Raw genomic sequence first — 19,961 nt, 5'->3', positions numbered from 1 at the left:
AAATATAATTGTCCTTTACAATAGGTCTTAAAGATAGGCGTCGCAGAAAAATTTTCCGTCTAAATTACCCTAATAGTACAGATATAAATTCTGTCTTTGTCATTTAAATCGACTAAATACAAAAGATCATTTTTTTGAGTGAACGATTAGAACGAAAAAGGATACAAATATGTAATCGTCCATGTATCTCTTTTTGAGATTCTCGATGATGGCGTCCTCGTTGATCTTGGGCAGGAGGACCATGTCGTCCACCCCGGATATTTTGACATTTTGACTCTGCCAGTGGTACACCTGAAATTGAATTTAAATTAATTGAATGTGTAAATTGTAATTTTACATTGTTATAAAATCGATGACAATTTGGTTAATTACGAATGAAAAGACACGCGAGGAATTAACGAATAACGCCATCCACAAATCCAATTACTGATTTTTTGTGCCGTAAATATCGCAAGCATGCTTATTATTCGCTCCGACATTTCACGTATCGGCCCGATTTATCGATCACTTCCGTTCTTCTTTTAGAAGAAGTTCAATAGGCGCTTTTACAACGCCCTTTTACCACAATGTGGCTTATAATAAGCGTTATACTTAACGTATTATTTATATATAGCGACTTTTATAAACAGGCCTGACATATTAAAGCAAGACTCGATGTCGTAGCACTCTTATGCACTCGGCTAGAGGTAAGTTTTAAAATTTTATATCTTGTAAAAATATAATTTTTATTAAAAATATTTATACATTTATTTATTTGGATCGCGGTAAAAGAACAGAAAGACAATACTAGGATTACATATAATTAATGTAAAGTCTTAAGCATCGAGATTTTATATCAAAGAGATTTTTTTATTTATTTTCTAGAATTAAATAACTTTTGTTCCCCCTCCCATTCTCTCTCTCTCTCTCCCTCTCTCTCTCTCTCTCTGTGATTATGTAAGCAATGAGAACTGGTCGCACAGAAACAGGCTAAGAATGGAAGTTTGACGTGTGAAAGAGAGAAAAACGAGTATTCAGTCGTGCACATGCTACGGCGTCGAGAAATGTGAGAGAAATCAAAGTCAGCGCATACGGAGACTTCCGGTCGATTCCGGATGATTCTCTTTCGATGACATCCAAGGAGAATCGAATATATTAACACAAGACATTCCTTCCGTGACCTTCCCTTTCCCGACAGAGCATCCATCTTACATGCATTTTAAGCAGACGATTTATATAATCCATCGTAGAAAGTCGGTCAAAGTCAATTAATGGATTAATACAAGCGACACGTATATTGATTACGTCTGCAGACCAGTAAATTATGTAAATTACATAAAGCCGTACATGTATGTATATTTTATACATATCAGAGATAAATTAGCTAACATGTTGAATTTTAGTAAATGTACATATAGATATATATATATATATATATATATATATATATATATATAATCCGCGTGTAATTCCTTATTCTCTCTGGGGATCAATATCATCGATCGTGCCATGTGTCATTGCATTGACATTTCGGTCCAACAAGATCGATGTATCCTGGCAGAGCAATTTGTGCGGATGCAACACGCGAATGGACTCACAAACAGATTATAACGAACGACAGTTGAAAAAGTCAGAAAAAGGTAATGAGAAAAAGAGAGAGAGAGAGAGAGAGAGAGAGAGAGAAAGAAAGAGGGATTTCAATTAATAGAAAGCGGGAGCAGCGTTCGCAGAAATCGACAATGTCCAGATGAACGAGATGAATGGACACGCTTTCCGCTTCTCTCATCGCGTCGCAGTTTCAATGACGGACAAATTTTGTCAACACAATTGAATTTGACCGGCCATCAGGCTCCTCGATCAGTCAGGGACGACTATTGCGGAGTCGGTTAATTATGACTGATGGGGCTACTGACCGCGCCATCGATCGCATAACGTTCCCTCTTATTGTGTATGTTCCCTATGTTGTGCGACGCGTGCCGTACCAGAGAGCAGAGAGCAGAGAGGCATGATTTCACGGCTTCCGCCGCAGCCGGCGCAATGAAACTGTCTGTTCGTTCACCGCAGTTCCGCTGCCGCGGCGACGCTCGGCGAGATATAGCTCTTGTCGTCGCGAATGCTCTCTATATTTCGCTCGTAAAGACTTGTCGCAGTGTATCATTTTAGTTCTCGACCACAAGCAAGGAGATTTAATCCATTTTATATTTTGTATTTAAAAGCCCTTATTTTATAAAATTATTAAATTCAGACGTTCGATGATAAACTATCATTGATAAAAAAAACCGCCTTTAGATCTGAAAAAATGTGTAAAGAATATTTAGATATGTATAATATTATTTGTTACTTTCTTATCGCAGTGTATCATTTTTAGTTCTCGACCACAAACAAGGAGATTTAATCCATTTTATATTTTGTATTTAAAAGCCCTTGTAATCTAAATTACTATAAAATTAATTCTGTGATTCTGTTATTTTATAGAATTATTAAATTCAGACGTTCGATGATAAACTATTATTGATAAAAAAAAACCGCCTTTAGATCTGAAAAAATGTGTAAAGAATATTTAGATATGTATAATATTATTTGTTACTTTCTTATCGCAGTGTATCATTTTTAGTTCTCGACCACAAACAAGGAGATTTAATCCATTTTATATTTTGTATTTAAAAGCCCTTGTAATCTAAATTACTATAAAATTAATTTTGTGATTCTGTTATTTTATAGAATTATTAAATTCAGACGTTCGATGATAAACTATCATTGATAAAAAAAACCGCCTTTAGATCTGAAAAAATGTGTAAAGAATATTTAGATATGTATAATATTATTTGTTACTTTCTTATCGCAGTGTATCATTTTTAGTTCTCGACCACAAACAAGGAGATTTAATCCATTTTATATTTTGTATTTAAAAGCCCTTGTAATCTAAATTACTATAAAATTAATTTTGTGATTCTGTTATTTTATAGAATTATTAAATTCAGACGTTCGATGATAAACTATCATTGATAAAAAAAAACCGCCTTTAGATCTGAAAAAATGTGTAAAGAATATTTAGATATGTATAATATTATTTGTTACTTTCTTGTCGCAGTGTATCATTTTTAGTTCTCGACCACAAACAAGGAGATTTAATCCATTTTATATTTTGTATTTAAAAGCCCTTGTAATCTAAATTACTATAAAATTAATTCTGTGATTCTGTTATTTTATAGAATTATTAAATTCAGACGTTCGATGATAAACTATTATTGATAAAAAAAAACCGCCTTTAGATCTGAAAAAATGTGTAAAGAATATTTAGATATGTATAATATTATTTGTTACTTTCTTGTCGCAGTGTATCATTTTTAGTTCTCGACCACAAACAAGGAGATTTAATCCATTTTATATTTTGTATTTAAAAGCCCTTGTAATCTAAATTACTATAAAATTAATTCTGTGATTCTGTTATTTTATAGAATTATTAAATTCAGACGTTCGATGATAAACTATTATTGATAAAAAAAAACCGCCTTTAGATCTGAAAAAATGTGTAAAGAATATTTAGATATGTATAATATTATTTGTTACTTTCTTGTCGCAGTGTATCATTTTTAGTTCTCGACCACAAACAAGGAGATTTAATCCATTTTATATTTTGTATTTAAAAGCCCTTGTAATCTAAATTACTATAAAATTAATTCTGTGATTCTGTTATTTTATAGAATTATTAAATTCAGACGTTCGATGATAAACTATTATTGATAAAAAAAAACCGCCTTTAGATCTGAAAAAATGTGTAAAGAATATTTAGATATGTATAATATTATTTGTTACTTTCTTGTCGCAGTGTATCATTTTTAGTTCTCGACCACAAACAAGGAGATTTAATCCATTTTATATTTTGTATTTAAAAGCCCTTGTAATCTAAATTACTGTAAAATTAATTCTGTGATTCTGTTATTTTATAGAATTATTAAATTCAGACGTTCGATGATAAACTATCATTGATAAAAAAAAACCGTTTTTAGAGCTGAAAGAATGTGTAAAGAATATTTAGATATGTATAATATTATTTGTTACTTTCTTGTCGCAGTGTATCATTTTTAGTTCTCGACCACAAACAAGGAGATTTAATCCATTTTATATTTTGTATTTAAAAGCCCTTGTAATCTAAATTACTATAAAATTAATTCTGTGATTCTGTTATTTTATAGAATTATTAAATTCAGACGTTCGATGATAAACTATCATTGATAAAAAAAAACCGCCTTTAGAGCTGAAAGAATGTGTAAAGAATATAATAAGGTTTGTATAATATTATTTGTTATTTTCTTTTAATTAAAATGTGTTATTTCTAATCGATTTTTATTTTATCACACTCTTTTTGGAACCGTGAAAGACGTTTAAACATTCATCTGTGCAGGAAATTGTTCATTGTCAGCCAAATGATAAGACAACCTCTTGTTATCGATCTTGTTATCAATAAAATTGGATAATCGATATATATGATCAGGGTATATTACGAAATATTTACACGTATGTTATAAATACAGTGAATTTAATTTTGCCATTTGAGATAAAAATTATATTTTTATTCAGAAATTTGATAAAGATTTTTCTAAAATAATCTATATTGGCACATGAAGAAAAATGTTTCTTGTAACGAAGACTCGAAAGACCTGAGAGCATTAAAAGCAGTCTGTAACCAAGTAATCTCGTGACTCATAGCAGGTGGGGATGTCCGTTGATAGAGAATGATACACCCTGGAATTTTCTCAGAAGGATTATCTCATGGCATTGCGGAAAACGTGTGGAGTTGCGCCAACTTGCAATTCTATTGACAATAAGACGCTATTTCGTGCACGAGAAGGGCTCGTTAAATATGAGTCTCTTTCTCTCTTTCTCTCTTGGCCTTGTTGTCACTCATCCTTCGAAGCGATTAACAATGGCACGATTATAAGCACGCGATGCAAGGACGTATCGTATGCGTTATCGTCTCGTTAGATTATATATTTGCACGTGTCCCTGATAAGGACGTATTGGCGTTAACTCGTCTTTGCGATAACGATCTTTCTCTTTTGCAAACGCCGCCGTGAAACGGTGATTCTCTATCTAATCGATAGAGATGAAGCTATGATATTATAAGTCATTCCGCCTCTAATTGATTCAAATTAAAACATTCGATCTAATTATATTATCAGCGGTGTCATTATAAGAAAAGAAGACAAGTTGTGCGCTTTAGCTTTACAAGTGAATAAAAGTCAATCTATCGCTCTCCTCGTGATAATTCTTTAAAAAATTTTATTTTCTCTTCCCAATCGCTCCTTTAACCCTCAAACTGAACACGTGGGTCTTTCGTGTCCGTGTCATTTTTAATTCCATTGTTTTAAAAAATTATTAATAAAATCTCGAGATTGCAAACTTATCCAAAAAAACAGTTCGTTCATTCAGTGCTGGCGAATCTAAATCTGAAACGGACACAAATGGCCCACATATTCGCTTTATGTATATTAAATAAGAAAGGGTGAATAAGTAAATTTTTTTTAAATATTGGTTTTTGCTGTTAATTGTTTTTTTATAAAAATAAATTATAAATTTACAATGATAATCTCCCTAAAAAAGAAATAAATTGCTCAAATTTCTATTGTGTTCATTTATTGTTATGGTAAAAGTATCTTTTGTTAATGATAACGAGCAACAAACAGGGGAGGTTGTATGTATTAATTAATTTTTATACTGTAGATTGTAATATAAATTACATTTTGTTTTCACTTTTCTTCCAAATAAATTACCTAAAGATTAAAAAAATTTTTTTACACCTGAAAATTACCCATTTTCTCGATCATCAAATATTTATATTTTTTTAAAGCCGTAGACATGTAATATTTTTTTTCCGTAAACTTTGAACTTTGAACTAAAAATTCCTGAAAGCCTTTTTGTTCAAAATTATTTTTTCAAATTTTTATTAATTTTTATATAAAACATGTACGTTTTCAAATCTTGATGTAACAAATAACAAAAATATGGTACTTAAAAATATTTTTTCTTTAACTCTACTACGTAAACTTTTAGTTTAAACTTGAAAGAAGATGTGTAAATTTTTAAAAAATTTTTTAAGTAATTTTAGAGTACAAAAATTAACTCGGATCTCAGTTACCCACGTGTTCAGGATTACGGTGCCAGAAAAACGTGTTGGAGTTTGAGGGTTAAAATAAATGTGTTTATCGATCGATAGGAGCGATGGAACGTCCACCAAAGTCAATCTAACAGGATGTTCTATTAGATCGGTCAGTGTACGCAATGTGCATAACCGTAAAATTCTCGGCGCGTAATAACGGCCGTAAAGGTGTTCCCAGAAGGGAGAGAGAAAGAGGGCAGGGGGGTTGCCGTCGATACGCATACCTTATTGAGGAGGACTTTAAGATACGTCATTATACATGCATCAGTGACGATTGATTCACGTCGTTTCTATCGCTCTGATTTCTCGCATAGACGCGATGGTCTATTCAACTGCAATTGAAGGGAATTTCGTCTCATGGATTAAACTGTCGGATAATATTGTTCTATGGAAATCGTCGTGAAAATGAAGAGGAATTTACCGTAATTGGACATTGAATGCATCCGGATTCTTGGCTATTCCCAAGTCCGATTCCCAACTATTATAATAAACGTCTCTGGGAGAGAATATCCTCCGTCAGGTTTTCCTCAATATATTTATATGAAATATAAATATTGCGAAAATATATCGTATTTGGAAATGTCTTTGTAAAAGACGGAAACCTTCCGGCCTTGGAACATAACTGGGTAATTGTAGGCAGCACATTGAGCCTGATGCACTAACTTATACGACGTATGCTGAGCACGCGATCGTTTCTTTGACCATTCAAGCCGAATAGAGAGGTCGCCTACGAGATTCTCCCGAGATGTCTACCTTACTCAGGAAAGTAAGAAACATTGCGTAGAAGAAAAGAAGAAGGTGCAAACTAGTTCAACGAACCTGTTAAAGTCGGTCGTGATTCATCGTGAAAGACGTGCGTGAAGCAATGTCGTAATCTTGTTTTGTAAATTGATTAAGAAACGATCGGCACGTGCGTATTCTATCGAGAACCGCTGTCTGACAGTTCTTTGACATTTAACGCAACTTTAAATAATTTTGTAAACTATTTCTCTGTTAAAGTCTCTGACGCCGAAATCAGAAATGGAGTTTGGGGAAGAAAATCGATTTTAAATATCTTCCATTATTTCTCATACAATTTTAGAGATGCAATTCAGACAATTTTGATATTTCAATAATTTTTGTGCAAAATCAGTAAGTTTAAAAATCTGAGGCTTTAATGATTAATGCATTTCATGGAAATGATCGCTGAACCGATTTGCATCAAACACGTCATTAACGGTCCATCTATCTTCTCGTATAAAACATTTTATACGTGATAATTCTTGTGTGAAAATATAACGATGATGACGTTCGATGTAAAATAAGATAATTATCGGTTTTCGATTAATTCCGAGTCGTCTGCGCAATGTCCTCCCCGAGTTGACGAAACGTAACGTCGGAAAGAGGTTGCATTTTTTTTTTTTTTTAAATCACAAAGACAATCGATCATCCTTGCTTTAAGAATGTATTTTTTGCATCACGTGCGACACGCGAAGGCATTTCGTTCTTGCTACGAGAAAATATATCGTTTCCCGATCACGAATCGCGAGACAAAGAACAACAAAGAAAGAAGCAATCGTCTCTCTCCATTACTTGATTATTCATTTTTTACAAGATTGGTTTCCTCGCGAATCTACAATATTTTTGAATTTTATATAGAATATTATTTATATATACGATTCATATATGTGTATATAATCATTCTTTTCTTTTTATACGTTCACACCCTTGTTATGATGAAAACTAACTGGCTAGTAATATAAGCAAGGAGATTTTTCTTCTATATAATTATCAATCTAATTTAATATACTTCTCAAAGGTAAGAACCCTGACGAGGAAATATTTCTGACGTCATTCGACCACAAGAGAAACTTCATTACTCACGATCCAGGAGTCAAAGCGCGGCATGATACAATCCGAGCTGAGCATTTAAAGTTTATTTCGAGGTCAGGTCGAATATGACAGAAAACATATTTACATATATTTAAGATTTGCTGGAATCTCAGAAAAACTCGTTCAGCTCGTACAAGAATATAAGTACGACGATATGACATGGAGATTTATTACATTACTGATTTTAATGCGTAACCCAAAAATATGACTCTTTTATTATTACTAGATAATTGAAGAAATTTTAATTTTATTGACTCTACTATTCCCTTGTTATAATATATATATTATCACAAATAAATAATACATATTACAGAAAATCACACTTTTAATAACAGTATAACTTTGTATTACTTATTTGGCCAAGAGAAATAAATAAATTTTGCGATACAAGTCGGAGATATTGAATGAAGAAGAAGAAGTCTTCCTGAAAAGTCAACGGTACTGTTTTGCTATTTAATTTTCAATTACCATGTCGTCGCGAAATTGAAGATCCCTCCAGTCGTCGCGTTAAGTGAATTGCTTAACCGTGCTTCAGTCGTCTCGAATCATGTCGTCGGCACACGTATAACGCACGTGACACACACCGAGAATGACGATCACCTTAAACTCCGTGCAGCTCCGCGATGAGCACGATGACACGAACATGCGCCCGATGTCGACGGCTTCGTAGTCCGCCGCGAACTGAATCTCCGACTCCGACTCCGACTCCGACTCCGAACTCCGACTCCGACTCCGGTGAGTCACAGAGAGTGCCGGTAGGTAAGCTATCAGCTAGAAGCACACTCGTCACCCGCCTTTATAAGAAATGTCGAACGTGAAGACCATCTGGATCCTTCACGCTATCCTCCCTCTCTCATATCGCGTATATAAATAATTTTCAAACTATTTATTCCATACGCTTACCATACACGTGCACCTATAAAGTACAAGTTTATATTTTAATATGTCAAAAAAATAGTGCAGATATTTCTCGACATTTCGCGTAAGAATTTTAGTAATTCTGTTATAATCAAATATAAATTTCTATTGTAATATAATTGAAGAAATTTTTAGTTGATTTAAAACAAATTTTCTTATGACACATCAAAGTGTGCTTTTTCCCTCTGATGTAAATAAAATAATGGACGTTAATATTTACTTGTAAATGTTAGGCTTATTTACAATATAACAAAATTACAACAAAATGTTTATACGAAGAATAAAAAAATGACAAATTGTTTTCATTATATTGGAAAATGATATCTTTCGCAAACGATGCATTTCCATTTTTGCCAGATAATAAATGATGCTGATTTTCTGGCAAAGAAGATATAATAATATCTGTCTGTATGGGACATTCTCTCTGGAGAATAAAATATCTATTTTATATATATGTATATTAGGGATTTGTTTCTCGCGCGTGTGTGAGAAGAGAAGAATATAAAACTTTATTTAAAGTACAAGTTTATATTTTATTATGTCAAAAAGTAGTGCAGATATTTCTCGACATTTCGCGTAAGAATTTTAGTAATTCTGTTATAATCAAATACAAATTTCTATTGTAATATACTTGAAGAAATTTTTAGTTGATTTAAAACAAATTTTTTTATGACATCAAAGTATGATTGTTCCCTTTGATGTAAACAAAATAATGGACGTTAATATTTACATTACAAATATTAGGTTTATTTATATAAATTATAACAAAATTTCTATATGAAAAATAAAAAAAAGATAAATTGTTTTCATTATATTGGAAAATGATATCTTTGGCAAACGATGCATTTCCATTTTTGCCAGATAATAAAATATCTATTTTATATATATATATATATATTAAGGATTTGTTTCTCGCGCGTGTGTGAAAAGAGAAGAATATAAAACTTTATTTATCTTTAATTAAGCTAATTCATCAGCGTTGCGCAAAAGACAACTGTCTAAAGGGGAAATCGACATACGTCAATGTGAAAGTTAATTTGATACTTATTTTGATGTTTGTGTATACATATCGTGGTAACCGCTACAATGATTGTGTCTCGACATTAATTCTTAGCGAAACATCAATAGCAAGTAGCACTCTCCTTTCACGGGCAGGCGTAGTCACCGTGTCGCGTTTTCTTGCGCGCTTATGCCAGGTTGCGTTAATTCAAGGCCGCGGTTAATTCACTTTCCATAAATGAACTCGTCCCAGTTTCACAGGATACGGGCTCCTAATCTTCATAATGCATTATAACTAGGCAATGCAGCTATTTATCAGAAATTAATCATATCTATCTTGATGCTGATGCTTTGCTTGGAGAATCGTTTTATTAATTTGGCGTTCCGTCAAAGAAAAATTCAATATTATCTATACTCTACACATTTGGTACAAATGACGAAAGGAAAAAGACATCAGAGCAGACAGATCGACTTTTAGAGTTCGCGATGATGCGATGAATCATGATTTTATCCGCGCATCGCATTATGTATTCACTCGTGATACGATATATATATCATACATATATATATCGACGAAATGATATCTTTTAAATTATATACGAATGACTAACAATAAGTAAGGCGTTGTTGCGATTTTTTGTTATCATCATCACCGATTAGATTATTTTACTATCAACTCCAGTATCTTTATCAATACTGTCACTTACTTATATTTTAGTAAATATTTAAACAACCATTAGCGATACGCGCTACATGTGCGGATCAATTTTTGATTTTTGAACCGTACCTGTTATCTATGATGTGTGTTTTATTTTTATTCGAGAAAGAAATATCAAAAGTTTGAATATTAGTCGGATCTTTACAAATATTGCAGATTAAAGAGACAGAGAAAGAGAGAGAGAGAGAGAGAGAAAAGAGAGAGTTTTATAAAGCTCTAAATGGTACTTTATTACATGTCTCGTTTCGCTCCTTTGCAATGAAATGTCTCGTTTATTCATGCATGCGATACAAAATTTCAAAGACTAACAGACCAGAAGAAAAAACGCATCCCCACATACGACTTCAGTTGTTCGCTACAATTTGCAAGCGTACAAAAAGTGTACATACGAATGAAGATTGTAGAAAGATTATCATCGTTACTTCATTTTTGATTAGCGCAAATTCGCTCCATTCCCGTCGTCGCGTCGGCCGTTTTATGTCTTTTTTTTTTTTTTTTTTTTTTTTTTAATTAACATTGCATTTACATCCACCATCTCACAATTTGTACACAACAGTAGTATATATTTAGCCCTCTGTTTTAATTATTCCTTATCAGCGCACGCGCGCATAAAGGTACGGTTAAAATTCACTTATGTGTAGCAGCTACAGCGAATATATAAATTACTTATGTTAATTAGTTATCAAATAAATATCTAACAAACTAATCCCGAAAACCTTAAAAAGTTAAACTATATATATATGTATATATATATCAAGGTAACGCGGTAGGCTAAATGTACATGACTTGCATGAAAGTTTGCGCATCATCGATAGCGCAAAATTAAATAACAATTAACATATAAGCCGTGTTCAGCATCAAGTATAATATAATCAAACAGTGATTATGTGTAGCAGAAAAATATCGAGAATTTTTTTCATCCATTCGACAAAAGGAAAAAGTTTGCCATTTTTTTACAATCGTGCGAAAAGCCAGAGAGATTCGACAAAATCAAACGCGCGACGCGTTTCTCGCCAAGGGTATGCGCAATTTTAAATAAAAATTATACCGCTGTTTACGATCTCATTACAACACATTGTATTACGCTGTAATTGATTTACAATAAGGATGAATCGCGGCTTACAATATAATGTCAACTTAGAGAGCGAGAGAGAAAGAGAGATAGAGAGAGAGAGAGAGAGAGAGAGAGAGAGAGAGAGAGAGAGAGAGAGAGAGATAATAGAAAAATCTTATCAGTAATACGAATATCATAAAGGGAGGAGATATTTTACTTTTAAATCTTGCAACTATATGTTGTACAAGGTCCTTAAAATATCGTACCTATAATATAGGATTACACATATCTTTTAAAAGAATTTGGAATTTCTCTTTTCTTATACGAAAGATTCAACTCAAGGGGCTATCCCTACGATCTATCAATTACTTCGATTTAGTCGACATCTTTGCTGAAAGTTTTTCGAAATTAAGTACAGGTTTTAAGTCGCTGTTATTACTTATATACGTTTGGTACCAAATTCCTCACCGATAATGATGCATTACATAAATTGTGATCTAAATTATTCGAGAAACATATTTTTCTTCCATGTATACATATATATATATATATATATATACTTTTTTTTTGGAACACGTCCCGCATATATCGTCCGATTGTTGCGTAAATGTCACGCAATCTGCCAATATCTCACGCTTTTAACATTGCGGAGAACTTTTTTCGATCTTATATACAGTTGTGAGAATAACGCGCGTATCGTCTCCATGATAATTTAATTTTAGCGGAAAAGTTTTTTGGAAAGTGTATCGCACAATAGTTATGTCACGTCACGACAATCTTAAACTCAATGTTACTCCATCCATTGTATTTAAATAATTGCCTATTTTGCTTTTATACTATAGATTTAGACCGAGTGTCCATTTGAAAGTTTATTCTCTAAAGAGACTCTCAATAGCAGCAACTTTGCGTGATAATTACAATCAGGAATTCTCTTTCTTAAGAAGTTTTAGGATTGAAAGCCGTTCCCAAGAGTTGCATATAATCTCAAGTTGGTTCAATTCAGCTGCATTCTTGAAAATTGTATTATTACCGAGAGTCACTTCTGAAAAGTACAACTTTCACGACTTGAAAATTAAGAATTTTCTTTTCTTTTTATTTCCTGCCGATCAAATAATTTTATTCTTTTGAGGCGCGATCGCTGATTGTATGTACAATTACCCAGATCAAATTAACAAGTAAAAAAAACAAAGCACGTGAAATTCCTGCGTTCCACAATCTGAATTCTATGCGTGTATTTTTACCTTTTCCGTCTTAATCTTCCTATATCGATCAGTCCAGCGAGCTGGTATTCTTAATTATAACTAGAATTACATTATATTGCAATTGACCTGCGTTTATTTATACAGTTAACTTTTATCGCCCGCGGTATTCTCCTGTTTGATAACGAGAAGCGTGTCGTTTAATTAACACGATGTTATCTTAATCTCCGTGTTTCAATTTAGATAAAATTTAATTTCGGTCAAATATAAATTTTGATTTAAATTAATCTCATCTCAAGCAATTTAAGGCGCAGAAATTTGTAAGAGATTTCGCGATCAGCAGAAATAATTTTCCTGACAAGGCTAATAGTAAATATTCTCTTTTCTTTCATTTAAGCAACGACAAACGCGAAAACAGCACAAGATTTTTCTTGATACATATTAGTGTTTCAGGAAAGCTGGAAAATCTCCGCGAAATCTCAAATTTCTACACCTCGTTACTAGCAATGACACATTGTGTCTCTCGCACAATTACCATTCTAACTTCTTAGAATCGTTTGTGCTCGATCGACTCTTTTCTTTCTTTCTCTTTTTTTTTTTTTTTTTTTTTTTCCATTTACATCGCAAACACCCTCGAGTCGACGAGAAGCGCCGTTTCAGAATCTGTTTTAGAAAGTTTTGATAAATTTATTTCTCACAAACAGAAGATCGCGGCGTAAGATGGATTTATTTATTTAGTTTTTGCTTTATTTATTTATTTTTTTCTTCCCTCGAGTCACCCCATTTTCGTTCAGCTTAGAGCGAATTACGAGCGAATCCGACGACACGAAAGAGTGTAAGACAGCGTAGGCACTTTTAGGAAAAAAAAGGACTGACAAGATGAGACTGCGTGTCCACCCGAGAATTAAAAGTTTTCTTTTATCCTCAACAATGACTGTACAAGACTGTAATCAAGAGATTCGAAAGTTACGAATTATTTTCTTCAAAGATTTTTATTATCGATACTTTCTAGAGTAAAACGCTCGAGCGGACATTCAGTTTACGGTATAAGACGAATCAGGACCTGCTCTTAAAGGAGATATATATATATATATATATATATATATATATATCTTACCAGTTGTATTTCACTATATAGTTTTGCAGAATTTTGGAAAATCATAAATTAGAAAAAGAGTCCTGTGAAAAGGGCCAAGAAAATTTTAAGAGTGCAAAATTGAAAATTACAAGTCAATTTTAATTCTACTTCATCTACCGATTTATTCGAATTTGCGCAAAAGTAAATCTCCTGTTTGAAAATTCTCTTTAACTTTATAATCGTCTTTGTTTGCGTATTAAATGCAATTTACAGAGACAGGTCCCGACAGATCTAACTCTTTCGTACAAGACATGTCCTTAAGATGTTATCAAGAATTTGAATGCTGCACGATCAAGAGAGTGTACGCTTTATACTCTCGGCGACATAGAATAAGATGACGAGACAATGTTAGATGTTAGATTACGCACATCAAGCGCACATCCGAATAAGAAACGAAAAAAAAAAACCGACAGCGGATAAATCAGCGGGAAATCTTACAAATTGTTTTCAACGTTGCCACCGATGCAATATTTTTGCCACCTTTTACCGCATTCGTACTAAAACTGCACGTATATAGCCTACAATTATCTACGAAACGATTGCTTTTCGTTGACCGTTTAAAATAATCTAAAAAGTTCCTATTAGTACATTGTAATGTCATCTCTCACATGAGAGACCTGTATATGTATATATTACATATTCGCTTTGTATGTATGTGTCGTGTGCTCTCTTCTTCGCGTCTCTCTTTTCACAATGTCAAAATATTTTTCGTTTATTATACCGACATATATATAGCGTGTCTTTGCGTGTTTTCACGTTCTCACGACGCATGGAAAAAGCTTCGCGTTTAGAGAAAGAGAGCACTCGTGTCCTTTTCACAATAACACGATAGGCCATTCGATAACCAATATCGCACTAATATATCTGTCCGAGATTTTGAGAAAGTATCGCCCGCATGTATCAAACAAAATTAAACTTTTATTACAGTGGAAATGCGTAATTTCTTTTAAGTAACGATACGATTAAAATATTGCAATGTAACGAATATAAGATACAATTACAATTACAATTTCATTCATTATAACGAGAGAGGGATAACAAGAGATTTTTTTTAATGTTTGATTCCATGTCGATCGAAATAAATAGTTCGTTTAATGTTTAAATCTTTATTTCAACAGAAAAAAAAAATTTTAATCATTTCTAACAATTATCTAAAAATTAAAATTCAATGCTTAAATATAATCAATATATAGCAATTCCATTTCTATATTTTTCGAATATTTCATTAATCAAATAACAACATTTTTTTCTGTTACATTGCGATATATTCTCGCAGTAATTATTCTTTCATAAAACTGACTGAATTTAATAGCATCTATTTCTATAGACGTATGTTGTTGAAATAGCAAGCGAGTCAGAGCAGTGATTCGTACAACAATCGAATCTACTAATGAAAAGTCGAAAAACTCAGTGAAATAAAACACGGGCATAAAACGGTTGAAATGCATTGTAAAAAAAAAAAAAAAAAAAAAAGATTGGATCGCATAGGTAACATAATTCTATACATACATCCTGTTTACACGATTACATACAGCTTTTGTACAATTTGTTTTTGTTTCTTTTTTTTTTTTACAAAATTCTGATTTTTCATCTCGTCTCGAATCAATATGGAATACGTTTGCCGGGCGTCCAAAATCGTACTCCGGTTAATCTCTTCGACACGATACTTTTTGCTTTTCCTCTTCCTTCCGGTCTATCTTTTTAGCCTTGCGGTAACACTCAATCTTCTCGGTTCGAAGCACTCACTCGCTCGTGCGACCAAGCTGCGACGCGACGACGCGCAACGGAGAGGTGGATGGGTAGGGGGTGGTGAAGGAAGAGAAAGAAAGAGAGAGAGAGAGAGAGAGAGAGAGAGAGAGAGAGAGAGAGAAGGCGTACATTCTTTTCCACGACTAAGCCGTAAATCTCTCAGTCACGAGTCACGTCCGCGACTTGGCACTGAAGGAAGAGAGAAAGAGAGAGAGAGAGAGAGAGAGAGAGAGAGAGAGAGAGAGAGAAAGAGAGAGAGAGAGAGAGAGTTATGCGACGACGTAGGACGACCTCGGCCTGGTCATCTTGTCGCATCAGAATAGGCCGAGCTTGGTCCGCAGGAACTCCTTAATCGGAACGTAGTATTGGCTCCTTAAGGCCACCATTTCTGGCGTTTTCCGCAGGCTATTGAACAGCGTTGTGTCCGTCTCAAACACTAGAACCGTCACGATAAACAGCACCGTGATCGTGAGCATGAATGCCGGTATAAAGAGCCTGATCACGTGCAGACTCTTGTGTCTGAGCTTGACGCTCGCCACGCGCCTAACGCCCTGATGGTGATGTTGCTGCTGATGGTGTTGCTGTTGTTGGAGACAGAGCTTGGAGTTTTGTAGCTTCTGCATCTTCGGTACCGGCGTGACCGAGCGGCTGTGCGGCTTGCCGGACGCGTCCAGCAGCTGGCTCTCCGACGACGAGTGGTCGAAGGAGTCCCTGAAGTAGTAGTCGTTCGCCTCGCCCTCATGACCGACTGAAACAGAAAGGATGCGATCGATGCTATTGAATGGTTGCGTCAGTGAACGAGTTGCGTAAGGGACATTACATGTGCGGTTTTGCTCCGAGATTTATTAAATTTACGTTCGTAAGATTAACATGACATTTTTTTCGCGATACATAATTAATTCTGTGTACGTGTACATATGTATGTGCAATCTTAATCTTTTTATTTATTTATAACGTCATTTCGTACGAAACATGTTTACAAAATTCTATTATTGAACATTTCGTCATTTTATTCGAGTTGCGATTTTATTGGAAAAAAAAAAAAAAAAGATACAAAAAGATTTTATATCGCAAGCAGTAGCACGCTTATTATCAGATAAAAAGTTAAGTAGCTACATAAGACATGGATCATCAATTTTCACAAACAGAGGATTCCTCGCAGAGGAGATTGAGCAGATGATTTATGTAAATTGACATTTATGCGTGCACTCTTGTAATCATCTCGTAGTGCGATTGATATTTTATCGATTCGATCATCGCTCTCGTCATATAACTGTGTGACCGATAGAGATTTTCGCTAAAATTCCATAGAGTTTATCCAAGATGATCGATCGATTATTAGCCAATGGACAAACGACGATCGAGTTGGCAAAATATTTCGCGAATCTATTACAAGGGCAATTTTGTCGATTCTATTATACAGGTGACATTGTCGACTTTGATTATACATAACAGGCGCAAGCCCATGCAGATCGCAGTGTCGGAAGCATAACGTAAAGAAAGACGAAAGAGGAGACACGACACGACACAACACAAAGCAGAGTCCAACATTGACGTACACGCAAGGTATAGGAGCGGAGATACCGAGCAGAGACCGAACTGAGACAGAGGAAGAGGAAATAAAAAACGTTCTCTTTCATCGTCCTGGGATCTCTCGGGGCGCTCTTACCTGCTGCCTTCTGTCGATCGAATCCGTTCGACAGAACCGACCTGGTGGCCAGATTCGCGCAACCGTTGGCGGTCTTCGTCGTCGCTGTAGTCGATCCGCGGCCGTCGAGCTCGCTTACCTCTACGCGTGTTTTTTTACCGTCGCGTGCGGGACTCTTTTTGATCGGGATGCGTCCGTTGGCGCTCGCCGGCGCCTTGGAACTCTTGATTATCAGCGCGGTCGATCGCACCACCTTCGGGCTCCGTTCGTTAATTAGGGCGTTAATTCGCTGCCGCACGACGTGTTCGATGTCGCGACCCGCCAGCTCCTCCGAGCCTATCACTATTTTCTGACTGTACAACGGTTGCGGTCGGTTCAGCGTGCTCTTGGGAAATTTCAGTTTGGCTTTCGCACGGTTTGTGGTGATGGTGTTGGAGGTGGTGGTGGTGGTAGTAGTGGTGGTGGTGGTGGTAGTAGTAGTAGACGTGTGGGTGGCACTCGCATGCGTATCATTTTCGTCTACGGCTAAAAGAAAGAAAAGAGGAAAACAAATCAACCGAGGGTCTAAAAAAAAGCCAAAAAAGCGGCGGCGATTGTAAAAAAGGGGGATGGCTCTTGTCGGCTGCGCAAACAAACGTCGTCGTCGATGCATGATCGACTTGTCCAAGATTTAGCGATGCAAGTAGACGATAATTCAATTTTTACTCGACGCTTGGAATACGAGCTCCGGTTTTTAAGAAAAAAAAAAAAAAAAAAAAAAAACCAAATGTGTCGTACATACATGTATATATGTCACCTTTCCAATTTTTCCTTTTTTTCCATCGTAATCATCTCTCGGTATAAAAGTATAATATAAAATTACTTAATCACAGATCGATGAAAGCACTCGAAAAACATTATTCCGCTTCCTTGAAGAAGAGCATACACTAACGCCGTTATTACACTTTATCTCATGCACTAATTTCTATGAAAAACAATTTTCTTACAAAGCTGTCTCCTCAACAATTGTCGATTCGAGATTGTTCGCGATATTACATCTACGTTAAAATACATTTCTCCTTTGTAAGATTTGAGTGGAGCTTCAAATATTAACAAAGATTAATGTATTTATTGCGTTAACTGTGTACACATGCGTCGCGACGATTGGCTCGAATGGGCCGGGGGAGCTGAACGAGATTAGGAGATCCAACATTTCGAACAGCAGAAAAAGAGAACGAGGGAAAGAGGGAAAGAGGCGAGAGAGAGACACGACCATCAACTAACCGTTGTTTCTCCTGGCGTGAATCTCTTGGTCCTCGGATACAGTCTCCAGAAGGGGCAAGGTATTGTCTGGACAGTAGGGCGAACTGAGGATCCCTGCACCGCCCTCCAGCATCCCGGTGCCATCCAGGCCCGCGCTGTGACAGCTACGCGGTAGGCTGGAGTATCCTGAAAACGCGTGAAAAGAGAAAAAAAATAGCTATCGTGCGATATTCGTACCTGACAATATTGCGTTCATCGACATCAGCGACTCGTTTAATGATTTTCATGTCTTTTTCTTTTTTTTTTTTTTTTTTTTTTTTTTTTATCGCTATATAGCTACTGCTGCTGCTGCTGTTGCTGCTACTGCTGCTGCTGCTGCTGTAATTTTATCGCGACGATTATCTTCCTTCCTCGATCCTGATCAACTCTTTCTACTCTCTATTTCCGTTGGAAAGTATATTTCTTCGTCTCTTTCTCTCTCGTTTAGTCAAAATAAAAAAAATGACAATAAGTAAAAATTACATGTATGAAAAGAGAAATTGCTCACGTATTTCGACGAGATCCTGACTTGGCGTGCTGGGAGTAGCCGGTACACTGCTGGCCTTCCTTCTCAGACACGTGGTCTGGCAGCGTTGAATCGGCGGTTCCTCTTTCCGGAGCGGTCCTACTTCTTCTAGAACCTCTCTCTCCGTTCTTCCGGTATACTTAAACTTGTAACCCCAAGAGAAGATGGAGCCGCCGCTCACCACCGGTGCGTCCGACGCCCTTGGCAAGCTGCGCATAAACCCAGTTTGGATCGTTAAATCATTTATGTAATACCATTCGTATACTTTAGATTGTACAGAAATGTAACTACAAGTCAGATATATATTCGCAGCGAAATGAAATATATTTGTTCGAAAAAGATATTATCACACAAGAGAGATTAATTTGCCCGGTCAAATCGAACCATGGAATCGGCATCGCGTGAACGATGAACACGTGCGTGACAACCAAAAGATCGCGAGCATCGAATAAGTTGGTAACAAGTAGAAGCTATATAGTAATAAGCCTCACATTCGTGCCGGAATTTAACTAAATGCGAAAATTTATGACCGGCACAAATTTGCTGAAGAGGAACTATAGCCCGGAGTACGCTAGCCTTGCTAGTGAAATCTAAAAGTCGTATACAATGTTAATTTGCTGAATTTCAACGACTCGTGAAAATTTAATTTCCCCAGGCAACGTACTCGTATTAATCGGATTATATAATATTCGCTCATTATTTTATACAATAATTCTACGA

At 35.2% G+C, this 19,961-nt stretch overlaps 2 protein-coding genes across 4 annotated transcripts in view; both read right to left on the bottom strand.

The window, feature by feature from the left end:
- LOC140667067 (unconventional myosin-Ie) overlaps positions 1–8,762 on the bottom strand; it is a 35,894-nt gene extending 27,132 nt beyond the window's left edge. Inside the window, exons 1-2 of the mRNA XM_072894739.1 lie at positions 8,480–8,762; positions 166–291 (exon numbers count right to left, since the gene is read on the bottom strand). Of these exons, the coding sequence (XP_072750840.1) occupies positions 166–291; positions 8,480–8,482 (129 nt within the window). The 5' untranslated portion in view covers positions 8,483–8,762. The remainder of the gene's footprint in view (positions 1–165; positions 292–8,479) is intronic.
- Positions 8,763–10,895: 2,133 nt separating this feature from the next.
- Frmd5 (FERM domain containing) overlaps positions 10,896–19,961 on the bottom strand; it is a 32,944-nt gene continuing 23,878 nt past the window's right edge. For 2 of the 3 annotated variants that reach the window (XM_072894745.1, XM_072894746.1), the window contains 4 exons: positions 19,224–19,450; positions 18,698–18,862; positions 17,456–17,959; positions 10,896–16,534 (listed from right to left, as the gene is read on the bottom strand). In XM_072894745.1, coding sequence (XP_072750846.1) covers positions 16,101–16,534; positions 17,456–17,959; positions 18,698–18,862; positions 19,224–19,450 — 1,330 coding nt within the window. In that variant the 3' untranslated portion in view covers positions 10,896–16,100. The remainder of the gene's footprint in view (positions 16,535–17,455; positions 17,960–18,697; positions 18,863–19,223; positions 19,451–19,961) is intronic. The other variant, XM_072894747.1, reaches the window with a different exon arrangement.

This window comes from Anoplolepis gracilipes, chromosome 6 (assembly GCF_047496725.1).
Source record: "Anoplolepis gracilipes chromosome 6, ASM4749672v1, whole genome shotgun sequence".
NCBI lineage: Eukaryota > Metazoa > Arthropoda > Insecta > Hymenoptera > Formicidae > Anoplolepis > Anoplolepis gracilipes.
The sequence above is the reverse complement of the archived record's forward strand: the minus strand, read 5'-3'. Positions and strand labels throughout refer to the sequence as shown.